The 18,039-nt window shown below is 47.3% G+C and overlaps 1 protein-coding gene across 1 annotated transcript; it reads left to right on the top strand.

Annotated features, from left to right (window-relative positions):
* Nucleotides 1–3,778: 3,778 nt before the first annotated feature.
* LOC117559781 (interferon-induced protein with tetratricopeptide repeats 2-like) lies at nt 3,779–16,805 on the top strand. Its single transcript, XM_034236445.1, is given in 4 exon segments — nt 3,779–3,866; nt 13,375–13,487; nt 15,388–16,132; nt 16,134–16,805. Coding segments are annotated over 3 exon segments (1,299 nt in total). The 5' UTR covers nt 3,779–3,866; nt 13,375–13,479; the 3' UTR covers nt 16,680–16,805.
* The last annotated feature ends 1,234 nt before the right edge of the window (nt 16,806–18,039 follow it).

Raw genomic sequence — 18,039 nt, 5'->3', positions numbered from 1 at the left:
CAGCTGCTGCTCATGATCTAAATGAGTATGACATAACGTGCATTAAAACTGAACTTTTCCATTTGATATTAACTCATTTACATATCACCATGCACTGTTTCTTTCTATGAATCCTATATGCGTCACAGGTAGTGCTGCGTACCTGGACTCACATTCAGGTTCAGAGGTTCAGGTTCAGGTCCGGACTTATAAGTCCGGACCTGAACCCATGGCTTGTGTCAAGTTGTGTGAGTAACTAAAGTGAACTTATTGTGAGCTAATTATCAATTGAAAATTAACTCATAATCAACTCAAATTCAAACTCGTCAGGTGTATTGTGCTCCCTTCCAACTTGTGTCTAGATTTCTCTACAAAGTACAAATATAAAAAAAAAACTTTTTGCCACTTAGTCTACAAATGACTTATGACAGCAACTACAGTGAACTACTACAAAGTTCAAACATTTATTTCATTTACCAAACTAAAGTAACCAAACAGTCCCTGAGCTGACTGAGCCTAAATTCCTAAAACGTTGCTGAAAGGTAGAGTGTAGAGTAGACTATCTACTCTACCTCTTCAAGCTACCTAACTTTACTCCTTCCACCTTTGAGTTCCATGCCGTCACAGTAACCCATCCTATACAGTTAACCATTGTTGTTCTCTACCGTCCACCAGGCGCCTTGGGGGACTTCTTGGAGGAATTAGATCATCTCCTCTCACACATCCCTGAAACTGGCCCTCCCGCTGTACTTCTCGGAGACTTCAACCTCCAGATGGGGAAGATAGACGAACTAACATCTCTGTTAACCGCCTTTGCTTTCTCACTCTCTCCGTCCCCACCGACTCATAAAGCTGGCAATGTCCTTGATCTCATATTCTCAAGGAACTGCGCTACTTCTAACCTCTCTGTAAACCCGCTCCACACATCCGATCACTTCTTCATTTCATTCTCTCTATCCCTTTCCAAACATAACAAACTAATCTCTTCCCATCCTACACTTGTCCGCCGTAACCTTCGCTCCCTCTCTCCCTCTACCTTTGCCTCGTCGGTGCTCTCAGCCCTCCCTTCCTCTGATTCGTTCCAACTACTGCCTCCAAACTCTGCTGCAGAAACTCTCCTCTCTACTCTCTCATCCACTCTGGACTCGCTCTGTCCTCTGACATCTCGGCAGGCTCGTCAGTCCCCTCCTGCTCCCTGGCTAAATGATGCACTGCGTGCTAATAGAACCGTCCTTAGGGCAGCAGAGCGGAAATGGTGGAAATCCAAACACCGTGACGACCTCCTAACCTATCAGGCTCTCCTCTCCTCTTTCTCTGCTTCGATCTCTCAGGCAAAAAGCACTTTCTTTCAAGATAAGATCCAATCTTCCTATTCCAATCCTAAAAAACTATTTTCCATCTTCTCCACCCTCTTGGACCCTCCAAAAGCTCCTCCCCCCTCCTCACTTCTGTCAAGCGACTTTGTTACCCACTTTGAAAAAAAGGTTAATGATATTCGCTCTTCTTTTTCTGACTCACCTTTACTCACCGCTGGGTCACCAGACCTTCCTTCCACCAACACACTAACCTCCTTTTCCCCTCTCTCTCCAAGTGAGGTTCTTACCCTCATTACCTCTGCCCGCCCTACCACCTGTCCTCTGGACCCTATCCCTTCAAACCTCCTTCAGACTATCGCTCCTGATATTCTACCGTTTCTCACCCATTTCATCAACACTTCTCTAACTTCTTGTCACTTTCCAAACAGTCTCAAGGAGGCAAGAGTAAACCCTCTCCTAAAGAAACCCACTCTCAACCCGTCTGATGTTATAAACTACAGGCCTGTCTCTCTCCTCCCGTTCCTGTCTAAATCACTTGAACGCGCTGTCTTTAAACAACTCTCCTGTTATCTCAATCAGAACAACCTTCTGGATCCGCACCAGTCTGGTTTCAAGGCAGGTCACTCCACAGAAACTGCTCTCATTGCTGTCACGGAGGAACTGCACACTGCCAAAACTGCATCCCTCTCCTCTGTCATCATCCTGTTGGACCTGTCTGCTGCATTCGACACGGTGAATCATCAGATCCTCCTTCGCACTCTCCAAAAACTTGGAGTTTCAGGCTCTGCACTTTCCCTCCTCACCTCATACCTGAAAGACCGTACCTACAGGGTGACTTGGAGAGGGTCTGAGTCCGACCCTTGTCAATTAACTACGGGGGTCCCTCAGGGCTCTGTTCTTGGTCCCCTCCTCTTCTCCTTGTACACAAACTCGCTCGGATCAGTCATTAGCCCGCATGGTTTTTCTTACCACTGCTACGCTGACGACACCCAATTAATTCTGTCCTTTCCCCGCTCAGAGACCCAGGTCGTCGCACGCATCTCTGCTTGTCTAGCTGACATCTCTCAGTGGATGTCTGCTCACCACCTCAAGCTCAACCTTGACAAGACTGAGCTGCTCTTCCTCCCGGGAAAAGATTGTCCAACTCTTGACCTGACAATCAACATCGGCACCTCAGTTGTTTCCCCGACTCAGACTGCAAGGAATCTGGGTGTGACCCTAGATAACAACCTGTCCTTCACTGCAAACATCGCTGCTACAACCCGCTGCTGCAGATACACGCTTTACAACATCAGGAAGATACGTCCCCAGCTGACTCAGAAAGCGACTCAGGTTCTGGTCCAGGCTCTCGTCATCTCACGCCTAGACTACTGCAACTCCCTCCTGGCTGGTCTACCTGCATGTGCCATCCGACCTCTGCAGCTCATCCAGAATGCAGCGGCTCGTCTGGTTTTCAACCTTCCTAAATTCTCCCACACCACTCCGCTCCTCCGCTCCCTTCACTGGCTTCCGGTAACTGCTAGAATCCACTTCAAGACACTGGTACTTGCTTACCGTGCTGCGAATGGATCTGGCCCTTCCTACATCCAGGACATGGTTAAACCGTACACCCCAGCGCGTGCACTACGCTCTGCATCAGCCAAACGACTCGTTGCGCCCTCGCTGCGAGGGGGACCCAAGTTCCCATCGGCGAAAACACGTGGGTTTGCTATCCTGGCTCCAAGATGGTGGAATGAGCTCCCCATTGACATCAGGACGGCAGATAGCTTGCACATCTTCCGGCGCAAACTGAAAACTCATCTCTTTCGACTCCACTTCGAGCGTTAGAACGATTAACGAAGCACTTTTATACCAATAAAGGACTGGATTACCTAAAGCCAGTTGAGTAGCACTTGAAATGTTTGGCTCTATGAAACCTGATATACTTATATGATTCTGTTTTCTTCAAGGTTGTGTCTTCCTGGTCGAATGTACTTATTGTAAGTCGCTTTGGACAAAAGCGTCAGCTAAATGCAATGTAATGTAATGTAACTATATGCATTACACTGTTACACACCTACTATACAGTATAGACTACACTGTAGTGACTGTACAGTCAGAGTGTACTGTCTGTACACCATGTATTTTCTACAACTCTATATGTGTACATTATACAGTACATACTACATACATAGTGATAATAATAATAATAATAATAATAATAATGCATTTTATTTATATAGCGCTTTTCACAACTCAAAGACGCTTTACAGTATGAGGGAGGGTAGACAAACAAGGACAGGCAAACAAGTAAGTAAAAAAATAAAAAGGCAGTCAAGAGGAAGTTGATTGAGAGGGGGGGGGGGGGGGGGCTTATGGGTAGACAGAGTTGAAAATATGTGTTTTGAGGCGGGACTGAAAGACTGTGAGGGACTCAGAGTCACGGAGATATTGGGGGAGGGAATTCCAGAGCCTAGGAGCTGCCACTGAGAAGGCTCTGTCCCCAAAGCTGCAGAGTGTGGATGTGGGAATGGATAGGAGTCCGGCTGCGGTGGATCTGAGGGACCGTGGAGGTTGATAAGGAGTGAGAAGGTTTGTGAGATAAGGGGGGGCCAGATGGTGGAGGGCTTTGTAGGTGAGGACCAGAATTTTGTAGTTGATGCGATGGGAGACAGGAAGCCAGTGGAGATCTTTGAGGACTGGGGTGATGTGATGCCATGATTTGGTATGCGTGAGGAGACGTGCAGCTGCATTTTGAACCCGTTGGAGTCTGTTGAGGGATGTAGTGCTGATGCCGTAAAGAAGTGAGTTGTAGTAGTCGAGGCGGGAGGAAATGAAGGCATGGATTAGTCGTTCGGCTGCGGGGCGGGTGAGAGAGGGTAGGATTTTTGCAATATTGCGGAGGTGGAAAAATGAGGTTTTGACTGTTTGGCGGATGTGAGGTTCGAGGGAGAGGGTGGGGTCAAAGATTACGCCAAGGTTGCGTGCCTGATTGGAGGGGGAAACAATGGTGCCATCGATGGTGAGAGTTATGTTAGTGACCTTGCTGAGGGTGGATTTGGAGCCGATTAGGAGGAGTTCTGTTTTGTTGCTGTTCAGTTTGAGGAGGTTATGTTGCATCCAAGTTTTAATAGCTGTCAGACAGGAATCGATGTGGGTAAGGGGTGGGTCATGGAGGGATTTGGTGCTGAGGTAGATCTGAGTGTCATCAGCATAGCAGTGGAAGTCGAGGTTGAAGTGGCGGAGTATCTGACCGAGGGGGAGGATGTAAATGATGAAGAGGAGGGGGCCAAGTACTGATCCTTGAGGAACGCCTTGGGTGACTGAAGCTGTGACAGAGGAATGGTTTGGGAGGGAGATGAAGTGGGATCGTTCAGTGAGGTAGGACTGGAGCCATCTGAGTGCAATACCTTCAATACCAATGTCCCTGAGTCGGGTGAGCAGGATGTTGTGGCTCACGGTATCGAAGGCTGCACTCAGGTCGAGGAGGATGAAAATATTGAGGGAACCAGTGTCAGCAGAGGTTAGGAGGACATTGAGGACTATGACGAGTGCAGTTTCTGTACTGTGGTGAGGACGAAATCCAGACTGAAGGGGTTCATAAAGCTGGTTGGTTTGGAGATGGCAGTGAATTTGTTTGGCTACAATGCGTTCAAGAGTTTTTGAGAGGAATGGTAGGTTGGAGATAGGGCGGTAATTAGTGAGGGAGGAGGGATCAAGACCAGGTTTTTTGAGGATTGGAGTAACGGCAGCAGTTTTGAAGGCAGAGGGGACGGTTCCATGGGACAGCGAGGAGTTGAAAAGGTTAGCAAGATAGAGGCAGAGGACGGGGAGGCAGGACTTCAGAAGAGGAGTGGGTAGAGGGTCAAGGGAGCAGGTTGTGGGATTTGAGGAACCGATCAGATGGAGTATTTCAAGTGGGGTCACCAGGTTGAACTGGGAGAGGCGGCGCTGGGGAGGAGTCAGGAGGTCGAGGGAGATGGGGGGAGAAATGGTAGTGGTGGAGGTTGGGGGAGATGCTTGTATTATATCAGATGGAGCTGAGAAGGAGTGGTTAATGGCGTTAATTTTGTCTGCGAAAAACTGGAGGAATGAGCTGCAAGTAGCGGAAGTAGAAGTAGGGAGGTTATCAGCACGGGGTTTGAAAAGCTTGTTAACTGTGGAGAAGAGGGTCCTGGGGTTACGGGAGGGGTCAATTAAGATGTTGGAGAGGTAGGCAGATTTAGCGGCAATAAGAGCATCTTTGTATGCATTGAGATGGAGTTTGTAGCTTATGTAATGGACTGTGAGGGATGATTTCTTTGAAAGACGTTCAAGTTGGCGGCCTCGCTGCTTCATTTTACGCAGTGCGGGTGTGAACCAGGGTGAGGAGGTCTTGAAAGTAACAGTTTTATTTTTGAGGGGGGCTAAAGTGTTGAGGGAGGTGAGTAGGGTGGAGTTGAGGTGGTTGAGCAGATCATCAGGTGAGCTAAGGGTTGCGTCCAGGGGGAGATTAGATGATAGCAGTTCGGAGAGATGGTTATGGTCAATGGAGTGTAGATTACGGAAGGTGATGTTTCTGGGTGGGCAGGGGTTTCGGGTGGGGGGGGGGGCAATGGTGAATTGTATGAGTTTGTGGTCGGAGAGGGGAAATGGGCAAGGGTGGAGGTCAATCACTGGGAGGTTGGTAGAGCAGACGAGATCTAGAATGTGTCCTTTGTCATGGGTGGGGAAGGTGACATGTTGGGTGATAGAGAAATTGTCAAGTAGGGTTGTGAATTCGGATGCCAGCTTGCGGGTGGGTGAGTCAATGTGAATGTTGAGGTCACCAAGTAGTAACAGACGTTGAGAGAGAGATGAGGCAAGTGTGAGGAATTCAGTGAAATCAGAGAGGAAGGAGGGATGAGGTTTAGGAGGCCGGTAGATGAGGATGACTGTCAGTGAGGGAGGGGCTTTGAAGGCAATGAATTCAAAGGATGATACTGAGGGGAGGGTTAGTTCTGTGATCTGGATGTTCTGATTGTGGATTACAGCAAGGCCGCCACCACGGCGGGAGGGGCGGGGTTTAGTGATGTATTTAAAGCCAGGGGGGGATGTTTGGTTGAGGGAGAATAAGTCATCGGGCTGTTGCCAGGTTTCGGTGAACAGAAGGAAATCAAGGGATTTTTCCAAGATTAGTTCATGGAGGATGAGGGCTTTCTTGTTGAGTGATCGGATGTTAAGGAGGGCAATGTTAGTTGAGTGGGAGGGGCGTGGTGTGGTCACAGACTGAAGAGGTAAGAGGTTGTCCAGGTTGACAGTGCGGGGAGGAATGTGAGATGGGGGGGAGGAGTGGCGAGGAGGTGGAAGGAAGTGTGTTATTATCAGTTTTTGGTGGTTGAGGGCGGTGGAATCCACTCCAGGTATTTGGGCCAGCTCTGAGCAGAGGGCAGTGGAATCCACTCCAGGTATTTGGGCCAGCTCTGAGCAGAGGGCAGTGGGATCCACTCCAGGTAATTGGGCCAGCTCTGAGCGGAGGGCGGTGGAATCCACTCCAGGTATTTGGGCCAGCTCTGAGCAGAGGGCAGTGGGATCCACTCCAGGAATTTTGACCAGCTCTGAGAAGAGGGCAGTGGAATCCACTCCAGGTTTTCGGTACAGCTGGGATTGTAACGGACCAGTGGTGGGTGTATAATATGGAGTAATAAGTGCGCTCAGATGACATGACAGTTGTGGGACATGGCGGTTAGTCGACCAGATAGATGTTATGGATGATTTTCCGGACTGGGAGTAAACAAATCTGCGTTTGGAACCTCTATGGACATACCTCGGTCTGCGTAGAAGCCCGAGGCAATTGATGACAGACAAGCTTAGAGGAAGCGCAGAAAAGTTATTGAGATTAAAAAGTTGGGAGACAGAGTATCGTAACATCGTAGTGCCGCGGTAGGATGCTAGCGTTAGCACAGCGCTGGCTATGGTTGTAGACCAGCGGCGCTGAAAGTGGAGCTGTTGGCAGCCGTCAGACAGGATGAGATGTCAGTTGCAGGCTGTCCTTTACAGCAGATGGGGGGACCGGCAGGAGCGGGAGGTTTAAAGAACCAGAGTCAGGGCCCACGGGGAGGGGCAGGACGAAGAATGGGGCTGGTTATTTGATGGATGGAGCAGCGTTAGCAGGTGGGCTACATTGGCAGGGTAGAAAACCAAAGCGTCAGTCAAAAATGGCAATCGGGTGTAAATAAATATGTCCAGATATACATATGATATACATACATACTGTTAGAAATTAAAATCAATGTTGATATTTAATTTAAATCAGTTTTATTCTGAAAAAACCGGAAGTTCACACTATTAACTTCATACTTTTATTCTGAAAATTCTTCACTTCCGGTTAGCATTAGCATGTGTCAAAATGCTACGTTTTCAAACCGTGAATCGAAGGTGAAATGACATGTGATGTTGTACACTGAGCACACTGGGTTTAGCACTCATTTATTGACGCTGAATAACGTTTATCAGGGAATGATTAAATAACCACAGACACCAGAATATACGTAAGTGCTAGTTTTTTTGCGAGTCCAAGTACCGGTTCCCGACGTTCCGGTTTTAACCGGACTTGAACCGAAACTTTTTACAAGTCCAGTACCGGTTCGGCGTACCGGTACGCAGCACTAGTCACAGGGGAAGGGAATCAGGACCCGAATGCACAATGAAAGAGGCGGGTATAAAAGTATAAACAAAAAGCAAGCTTTAATAATAAAAGCTGCCCTCTAAGGCTATCGCTATTGGGTTATCCCCCTGCACCCCCGCGCAGCACTGAAACACTTTTAGTCCATGCCCACCCGCAAGGTGGGCCCCACCCTCGGGCCTCCTTCCGGTATAAATAGGAAGGGGGCCCGGCAATCTGCTCCCTCTTTTCTTCAGCAACCAGCACAGTACTGAAGCACAGGAAATTTGAGTCATGAGCAACAACTGTGTCCGTGATTGTCCCTCATGTAAGACGGGGTATATCATGAGCTATGACCTACACGCGATATGCGAATCCTGCCTGGGGCCAGAGCACGCGGACGCGGCTCTCAGCCAGCAGGTCGCGTGTTCGCATTGTGCCCGTCTCCCGTCAGCCGACAGGAAGCGAAGAGCGGACGCTCTAGCTGATGCGGCTGAGGAGGACGATTGGCCCGTCCAGGAGCACAGGGACGACAGCCTGTCTCTGGGGCCGAGTCGGACGACTCCTACCCCGTCTCCCTCCATGGCTCGCCATGCGGCTCTCCCCTCCCCACTCTCCCCCGGACGGGGGAGACGTGTCGGAGCGAGGTACGGGTGTGGCGGCCGAGCATGCGGTCCCGTTCTCCGTTGCCACGGCGCTGCCGGCGTTGGGTGGCATCATGCTGGAGCTGCCGGAGATCATCGGCAAGGCGGCAGCATGCAGAGGTCTCCCCGTTCCCCCAGGACGGGAGAGGGTGGCTCTGGACGACATGGCCGGAGTTTTTTCCCGGGTTCAGACGGGCAGGAGTGACCCGATCTGGCCGCGCTTCCCCGCCATTAGGAGGTACCAGGAGGGGGCTGCGGTGAACCCGAGGACCCAGAGGGCTCCGGTGGCCACCTTTGTTCCCTTCACTAAGGTGGAGGGATTCACGGAGGAGGGTTTACCAACCACCCCCGCTCTGGAGCCGAGCTTGACGGCGTTCTTTGGGGTTAGGCAGGCCAACTTGATCGCCGGACGGCGCCCTACGTTGGCCTCCCCCAGGGACCAGTATGTCGCCCGCCGGGCTGACCGGGCGCACTAGTGTGCGTTTCAGGCGTCTGCGGCGGCAAACAACATTGCGTTGCTGGCCAACTCGGTGGTTACGCTGGTGGAGCGGTCCACCACCGTGGCTCCAGAGGAGGTGGAGGAGATCGGCAAGGCGGCCAGCACGGCACTCATGCTGTGCGCATCCGTGGCAGTCTCCCAGGCGAGAATCGCGGCGTGGATGACGCAGATCCAGCGCCATCTCTGGCTGCAACAGGCGGCTGTTACAGAGCCGGCCAGGAAGGTCTTGCTGGCCAGGAAGGTCTTGCTGGATGCTCCGATCAGCCCGGACGGGCTGTTCGGACCCCAGTTTTTAGCCATGGTGGAGTCCATGAAGGCGGCAGCAGAGCAGGCGGATGATATCCTCCAGCACGTTGGCTGGCTCCAGCCGGCGGAGAAGCCTCAGCGGCAGCAGCAGCGGCCAACACGGCCACAGCGACAGGCAGAGAGACGCTCACAGCAACCGCAGCCGAGGCGTCAGACTCGTCCGTCGGCGGCGGCAGGGGCACCGTCCCGCGCCTCCGCCCCCCCACCAATGGAGAGGGGGGGTCAAAAGGGAGTGAGGTACTCCCGTTCGTCGTCTGCTCCACGAGAGCCGCCGAAGAAGCAGAGCCGGCCTTGACGGTTTGGGGGGGGGGAGTGTGAGGAAAATAAAAGAAGCTTATTTCCCAACCTTTTGTCTGAGTCATCAGTTTCAAATGTGTTTCACATATCCCCCACTCTGGGTGAACCAGCTGCCTATGACCTATCGGTTAATAGCCAGCAGGGTTCGTTACAAAAGCCTGCACATTTTAATCTATCGGTTAATAAGCTGCAGAGCACAGTAACTACGCCAGCTGCCTCCAATCTGTTGATTAGTAGGCAGCAGGGTTCGCTGCAGAGGCCTGGTGGTTATAACTTTTCGGTTATTAAACCACAGACCTCGCGGCATTCCTCTGTCCGAGATACGCCACCTACACACGTTCACAATAAGCCCATGAGCGCCGTGGTAACGCCTCATGTGGACGTCACTGCACACACCTCCACTCATCCTCTGAGCGTGTATGCGCCTCATGATGAGAGTCGGAGTGAAACGCAGCGTGTGGAGGCCTCCTCACAGCCCTTTCGCTCTAGGCCCACCTTGGGTTGCCTCACGGGCAGCGGCGGCGAGGGCTCTGGCGTGGCTCGTCGTCATGACGACCACAACACATCTCAAGCATGTGCGCCCGCTCTCAGAGTGTTTCTCGGAGTGGCAGCGCATGTGTCTGATAGACAGATGGATGAGCAGGCTGATCAGCAGAGGGTACACCCTGCAGTTCGCCTCCCCCCCACAGTTCAACGGGATACAGGAGACACGCCTGTCATCCTGAGAACAGTGTCTTGCGCTCCAAACAAGCTACGGGAACTCCTGTTGAAAGAGGCTATTTCCAGGGTTCCCCAAGAGGAAGAAAATCAGGGGTATTACTCCCGCTACTTTCTTACGCCGAAAAAGACGGGGGGAATGAGACCCATCCTCGACCTGTCAGCTTTCAACAAGGCAATACTGAAAAGGCCTTTTCACATGCTGACGGTCAAAAGGGTGCTAGAGTGTGTTCACCAGGGAGACTGGTTTACCTCTATAGACCTAAAGGATGCATACTTCCACGTACCCATCATCCCACAACACAGGAAATTCCTGCGGTTTTTATTCCAGGGAATATCGTACCAGTACAAGTTGTGCCTGTTAACTGTTTTGGACTATGAGAAGATCTCTAGTCATCCTGAGGAGTCTACTGGATTCAGGTCTGTTCTGCCACCCGCAGTGGGCATCCCCTGCAAAGGTTCGGATGTGTTACACAAACAATTACCGATTGCCTTGTCACAGACAATCAGTTCGGCAAAATATGTTTGTCGGTTTTGTTTGCCTGCTATGATGGTTCTTCAGGACTGCTTCTTGAGCTCTAATCACACTTTCACAGACTTTGCTGGTGATTTTAAAGTAGTTGACAATGTATGTGTGTCGATTAAGAGGAAAAGATGCCTGGTTTTCTTGTTGTTATTGCTGTCAGGAAATGTACAACCTAACCCTGGACCGCCCAGTAGTAGTAGTCAGATCGCTACTCCTGCTGATTTGAATTCTAGGTCTGGGCTGGGTTTCATTCACTTAAATGTGCGCAGTCTGTAACCTAAACTAGATTTTGTCCGCATTTGGGCAAGCTCGACTGATGCTGATGTCATTGTCTTATCAGAAACTTGGCTAAATAAATCTATATTGGCCTCTGACACATTCTTAAATGGTTACAGTGTATCGTACCGACCGACCTAATAAAGGTGGTGGCGTTGCCATTTATGTGAAAAATAAGTTTTGTGTAGCCAAGATGGTTTCCAAATCTATCAGTAAACAACTCGAATTTTTAGCCTTAAATATCGAAGTAGCAAAGGGTCAACAGATCATGGTGGTGGACTGTTACAGACCTCCCTCAGCTGTCAAGGGCTCCTTGTCTTCGTTGGAAAATCTTTTATCTCAACTTGACTACAAGGAAATAGTGCTACTTGGTGATTTTAACTGGGACTGGTTAACTGCAGTATCAGAGGATTTTAAAAACCTTTGTATCTCTTTGAATGTTACTCAGATTGTGGACAGTCCTACTCGCCCTAACATTAAGTCCCCTAATAAATCCTCCCTAATTGATCTCATCTTAACTAATGTTCCCCATAAATACTCATCTGTGGGAGCATGTGCTAATGATTTGAGTGATCACTGTGCTGTAGCCACAATTAGGGACACTAAGGTCCAAAAGGGTAAACCTCGCATTATCAGTAAGAGAGACACAAAACATTTTGTGGAGCAGGGTTTTGTGCATGATCTGTTTGATTGGGAAATAATTAAGCTGTGTGCTGATGTTGAAACTGTGTGGTCTTATTTTTATCTTGGTTTTATGGAAATTATTGATAGACATGCACCCCTGTGTACATTTAGAGTGAAGGGACGAGACAATCCTTGGTTTTCTGCTGAACTGTCTAGTCTCCTGCATGAGAGAAACAAGGCCTGGGCAAAGGCTAGGAAATCAGGCTCAGAGGTAGAATGGCTGCGCTTTAGGCAGCTAAGAAATAGCTTCACATCTAAAATAAAAAGTGCTAAGTCGAAGTATTATCTGTCAGTTACCACAAAAAACCTGAATAACCCTGGACATTTTTGGAAAGCCATAAAATCGATATCCACCGGTGAAATCCGTAATGAGCTACCTCCGTGCCTTACCACAGCATCTGGCTCTATATCGGATAGGGCCACCATGTTAAATTGCTTTAATAAGCATATTGTGTCCTGTGGCTCTCCGTTTGATTCTGTCACTAACTCTGCTTCTGTGAACACCACAGTCGGTGACTCAGAACAATGTGGTCTGGAAAACTCTTTCAGTTTTACTCCTTTTACTATTGATGTTGTTCATGAAGCATTAACCAAGTTAGATCCTAAGAAACCGGCTGGCCCGGACAACGTAGAACCTTTCTTTTTAAAGATAGCTGCAGATTTCATTGCTCCACCTCTCACTTCTCTTTTTAACCTCTCCCTCAGCACAAACACAATTCCAAAAGTATGGAAGTCAGTGTATGTCCTGCCTTTGCTAAAAGGAGGGGAGACAACCTTATTAAATAACTATAGGCCTATCTCTAAATTGTCAGTTCTGGCTAAGGTTCTTGAACGCCTAGTGAGTGAACAGATAAAGGAGTTTTTATGTACAAATGATATCCTGTCTAAACATCAGTCAGGCTTCAGAAAGCAACACAGCACCATCACTGCGACAATGAAAGTGGTAAATGATATTGCTAATATCTTAGACAAAAAGCAGAGTTGTGCAGCTCTATTTGTTGACTTGTCCAAAGCGTTTGATACCGTCGATCATCGCATCTTAAAGCAGAGGCTGGTCAGCATTGGCATATCCAGCCATGCAGTGGGTGGTTTGTGAACTACCTCTCTGAAAGGTCCCAATGTGTTCACTTTGATGGGCTGTCTTCTGAGTGGTTAAACATCACTAATGGTGTACCACAAGGTTCTGTTTTAGGTCCGCTATTATTCTCCATCTATATCAATAGTTTAGTTGAAAATGTCGATGGAGCAACCTTACATTTTTATGCGGATGATACCGTGATGTATTGTGCAAGTCCCTCCATTAAGGAGGCTGGTGTTAAATTACAGGCTGTTTTTAACATTATTCAGACTCAGCTCTCTGAGCTTAAGCTTCTTTTAAATGTTGATAAAACCAAGGTAATGCTATTTTCAAACGCTAAAAAGACACCAGAACCTGTTATAGATATTGTAACTACGCCTCTGGCATTTGAGTTTTGGTACATTGGAACATTTAAATATGCATGCTCAACCACATCTCTCATTATTTACAGCAAAGCAGAAGTGGCATATCACCGACTTTATAGCAGCTGATCCAAAGCATCAAGAGCAAAACCATCCCAACATCTACAGAACTACGGATTTGAGGAAACAGCTGAATGATGAGGTGAGTATCTGCTTCTGAATTATATATCATTGTAAGAATATATAATGAGTATTAAAGGGTTTATTTAATGTCTTATTGAGTTCAGGAGTACTATACATCTGAACATATGAATCTGAATATAAATGTTTCCAAACCCTCTCTTCATTCTTCACCTTTTCTATTCTATATTTATTTTTAATTTATTTTCTTAGAGGTTTAAAGTTTCAAGGCTCAAGGTTTCGATATTGTCATTCTACAACTCTGGGTTACCCAACAACATGAAAGCTCTCGTCTCTGCATGCTGAACAAGAAATGAACAAAACATAGTTATGAGCTCTCATCTCAAACAGTCATCACCTTAAACCCAAAGTGAACGCTGCGTCTGTTCTCTCTCTGTCAGAGTTCTGGCCTCCACAGGGATTTCCCCTGACAACCTTTAATATATCGGATATAAGGAAAAGGAGATTGTCAAATTCAGGTCCCTGATAAGTGTGTATCTTCTATTTGGAGACAATGTGGTTCTGTTGGCAGACCATGGTGTCCAGCAATCATTGGGCCCTCAGCAGCTGAGTGTGAAGCAGTCAGGATGAGAGTCAGTACCTTGAAGTCTGAAGCCATGGGTCTATGCCAGAAAACGGTGGAATGCTCCCTCCGAGTTGTGAGGTAGTGAAGGAGTTAAAACATGTTTGCTAATGGGCAAGGGGTAAAGTAGAGTGTGAGATTGACAGGCAGATTGAAACAGAAGCAGCAGTAATGCATGTGTTGGTGAAGGGGGAGTTGAGCCCAAAGGCAAGTCTCCCATTTACCAATCGTTCTACGTTCCAACCCTCACTTATGATGAACTTCAGGGATTAAGTTAAATGGATAATTTACTATCTGCCTATTCAGTGTTTTTTTGCTCTATTCCTTCCTTCTATTCTCCCTTCCTCTAAATTAGTTATTCAAATGTTGCACACTTCAGAGGCATTTTGCCTGTGCTGGATTCTCTTGTCCCATATGTGAAACCCATTGTAACAAACCTGGGTGTACAGACTGAACCTGATTCAAACTAGACAAACAAATACTGTGGTAAAATCCTGCTTTTTTCAGCTAAGAATTTTAGCAAAGGTCAAGCCTTTCCTTTCTTTTCATGACTTTGAGAGAGTAATACATTGTTTTATATCCACTAAACTGGATTACTGCAATGCTCTGTACATTGGAGTAAGCAAGGCTTCCCTGTCACGCCTACAGCTGGTCCAGAATGCTGCTGCACCCCTCCTTACAAGGACAGGCAGACGTGAACATATTACACCTGTACTCGCCTCGTTACATTGGCTACCAGTCCATTTTAGAATACAATTTTAAATGTTGCTGTTCACACACAAAGCCCTAAACGGTTTAGCCCCACCGTACCTGGCAGATCTTTTAAAACCATACACATCCACACGGTCACTGAGGTCTGCTGACAGACTCCTTCTGGTCGTCCCTAAATCAAGGTTAAAGCAGCGAGGAGACAGAGCCTTTGCTATTGCAGCTCCAAAGTTATGGAAGGAATTGCCCCTCAGGGTTAGACTTGCTCCAACTCTGCCTGTTTTTAAATCTCGTTTAAAAACCCATTTATTTTCCCCTGCATTTACAGACCGACACTTGTGCTGTTAACTTTGGGTTTTCATCTTACTAGTGTTTTGTATTGTTTTTACGTCATGTAGGAGAGTTTCTCAGTCGGTGGCTTCTGATCTGGTTTCATTGTCTCGTGTTTTACATTTGTTTCATGTCCCGTCTGTTTTTTATGTATGTATGCTGTTTTTTTATACAGTTGTTGATGTACAGCACTTTGTTCAACTCTGTTGTTTTTAAATGTGCTATAGAAATAAAGTGGATTGGATTTTGTATTAAACTATTCAGGATGTTTTTTTAAAAACAACTCTTTTTTTTTTATTAGTGCTGCTCAAACACTGGCGTCCAGACTGAAGGCCCTGCAGTGCCACTTCACCTGGGACCTTGACCTCAGCAGGTCCTTACTTTTACGTTGTAGGGACAACTTGTTAGACATTAGTACAGATAATGGAAACAGATGGCTGGGTCACATCTACAACCTGCGAGGGTTCATTCAGTACAAGCTGGGATCCAATGAAGACGCCCAACGTTTCTTCAACAAGGCTACAGAGGCCTTCAATAAGATGAGAAACGCAGATGAGGGCCCCTGGTTGGTGGTGAACTACGGGAACCTGGCTTGGCTGCACCACCAACTGGGAGACCAAGCAGAGAGCGAGGCCTACCTGTCAAAAGTCGACGCCCTGAATGAAAAATACCCATCTCCATCCCAGGAGGAGCTCCACCCAGAGATCTACGCTGAAAAAGCCTATACGCTGATGACGTTTAACGGCGACATGAACCTGGTTGCCGATTACTTCCAGAGAGCCATCGAGATGCAGCCGGACATGGTGTGGAACAGCTGGCATGTCTTAGCGTTAACGTATGCTTCTAAGTACAGCAGCACAGGGCTGGATGATGACATCTTTCAGAAAATGAGAATTGTCCAAGAACAGGATCCAGAGAACTTGAACCTTGCTGCTCACTACCTTTGTCAACGTGCTCAGAAAGGAGAAAGTATTGAAGATGAAGCACGTGAGTTAGCCACAAAGGTTTTGGGAAGTCCTGTCGGCAGCTACAGTGGTTTAAAAACCATTGCTATGGGTTTACAGAAAATATATATCTGATGATGAGGCCATTGATTTGGCAGAGGAGGCTCTGAAGAACCATCCAGATGAGCGTTATCTGAAGAGACGTGCTGCTCTCTGCTACCAAAAGAGGGTCCTTCGCAGAAACAGTCCCTCAACGAAAAGCATGCTAGACAGAGCAGTCAGTCTTCATCAGGAGGTGATTCTTCTTTACCCTGATTCCTCACTTAAGAAGAAACTACACCTTGCCTGGATATACCCACAGTCACATGATGGTCAGGCTAAAGCCGAGCAGATATATCAGGAACTGTTCAAAAGTTATCTGGAACCTGAAGATAAACAAATGCTTTACAACTACTATGCACAATATTTATATTTCCAAAAACAGGATCACAAAATGTCACTACAATATCACATGGAGGCAGCAAAGATACAGCACCAATCCTTCTTTCGTAAGAACAGCATCAAAGTTCTGGAGAAGATTAGAGACAAAGGCAGACACAGAATGTGTGGAGAAATAAGAACGTTTCTGGCAAACCTGCCAGAGCCATAGTGTTCTTAACAGCACAGGGAGAACAATCAGAAAAAAACATAGGTATTGCACTGCCTAAAAATAATCTATACTTATTGATTGAGCTGTGTACTTTAAAGGCAGTTTCAACAAGTGTCTGCACATAAGTATAGTAGTAGTAGTAGTAGTAGTAGTAGAACCTTTATTTATCCAGGAAAATCAATTAAGAACAAATTCTTATTTACAATGATGACCTGACAGGAGGCAAAGGCTTCCTGAGGGGATGGGGTTTGGGAGGAAAAATAAATAAAAAGACAGACTCCGGGCACTACAGAACCCAGGAGACAACACAAACACATAGAGCAAAGATGACAGGCATAGCAGTTAAACATATAAAAACTCTAAAACAATATTGCTGTGGTTCAATCAGTCATTAAAATCAGCATCAGGCAAAGCAGCTACATGTGTGTACCAGGGTGTCAATAATAGTGACATTCAGGCCCGGACTGGCCATCGGGAGGACCGGGAGGTTTCCCGATGGCCTGGCCTGTTAAGTGGCCTGCTGGCTTGAGGAATTTTTTTTATGTATTGTGAACGCAACGCTGCGCAAATGTGGGTCTGACTCTGCCTCACAGAGGGTGACTGGCTGTCTACATGATGTGGCCTGTCGACATGGCCACTTTCATACAGATCATACACTAATGCCCTCGATTGGTCTCGTGTCATTCAAGCTCGGGAGGGTGTGTATGTGTGGCGCGAGCAAGCGAGAGAGAAAGCGCCTGCACTGGTTACGTGTATTGTTGTTGTTAGCATCCGGTGCTAGCTAGCGGCGCTAACGGAATGAGCTGTCAACAAGGTGGAGGAGAGTCCTCTGCTGTCAGACTGAGAGACTGATAACTACAGCTCAGGTGAGGTAAAGGACTCTCTGAGTGCTTAGATAGTTAACTTAGTCTAAGTTCACTGTGGGTCTCAAACGGTTTGGTCACCATTTATGTAAACACATATTTCCATTTGAAGAGGGAGTGATTAGTAAAATATGCATGAATAATACAAAAAAAAAAGTTAACTAGGTGAAAAAAGGTAGGATAAACTTTAAAAACTTGTTGAGAGCTAAAACTAGTCTTTGCTGCTGCCTCAAAGAGGAGCAGGGGGGAGACAGGTCAGGCTGGTTCAGGAGCCCAGACACACTATGCCATGTTAACTATAAATGAACCAAAAACAAATAAATAAACAAGTTTAAATGTTTTTTCATATTGGATATGGTATGTTATTGGTTATGGCCATGTTCTTATGATTTTATGATTATTTAAATGTATACAGTTCTGTTTCATATGGGTGTAGTCTCTTTATTTCCTCCTCAAAGTGCACCAGATTGATGCATTTAAGTCCAACATTAAAAAAA

This window comes from Gymnodraco acuticeps, unplaced genomic scaffold (assembly GCF_902827175.1).
Source record: "Gymnodraco acuticeps unplaced genomic scaffold, fGymAcu1.1, whole genome shotgun sequence".
Lineage (NCBI taxonomy): Eukaryota > Metazoa > Chordata > Actinopteri > Perciformes > Bathydraconidae > Gymnodraco > Gymnodraco acuticeps.
Note: the sequence above shows the minus strand (reverse complement) of the source record. Positions and strands in the feature narration are given on the sequence as shown.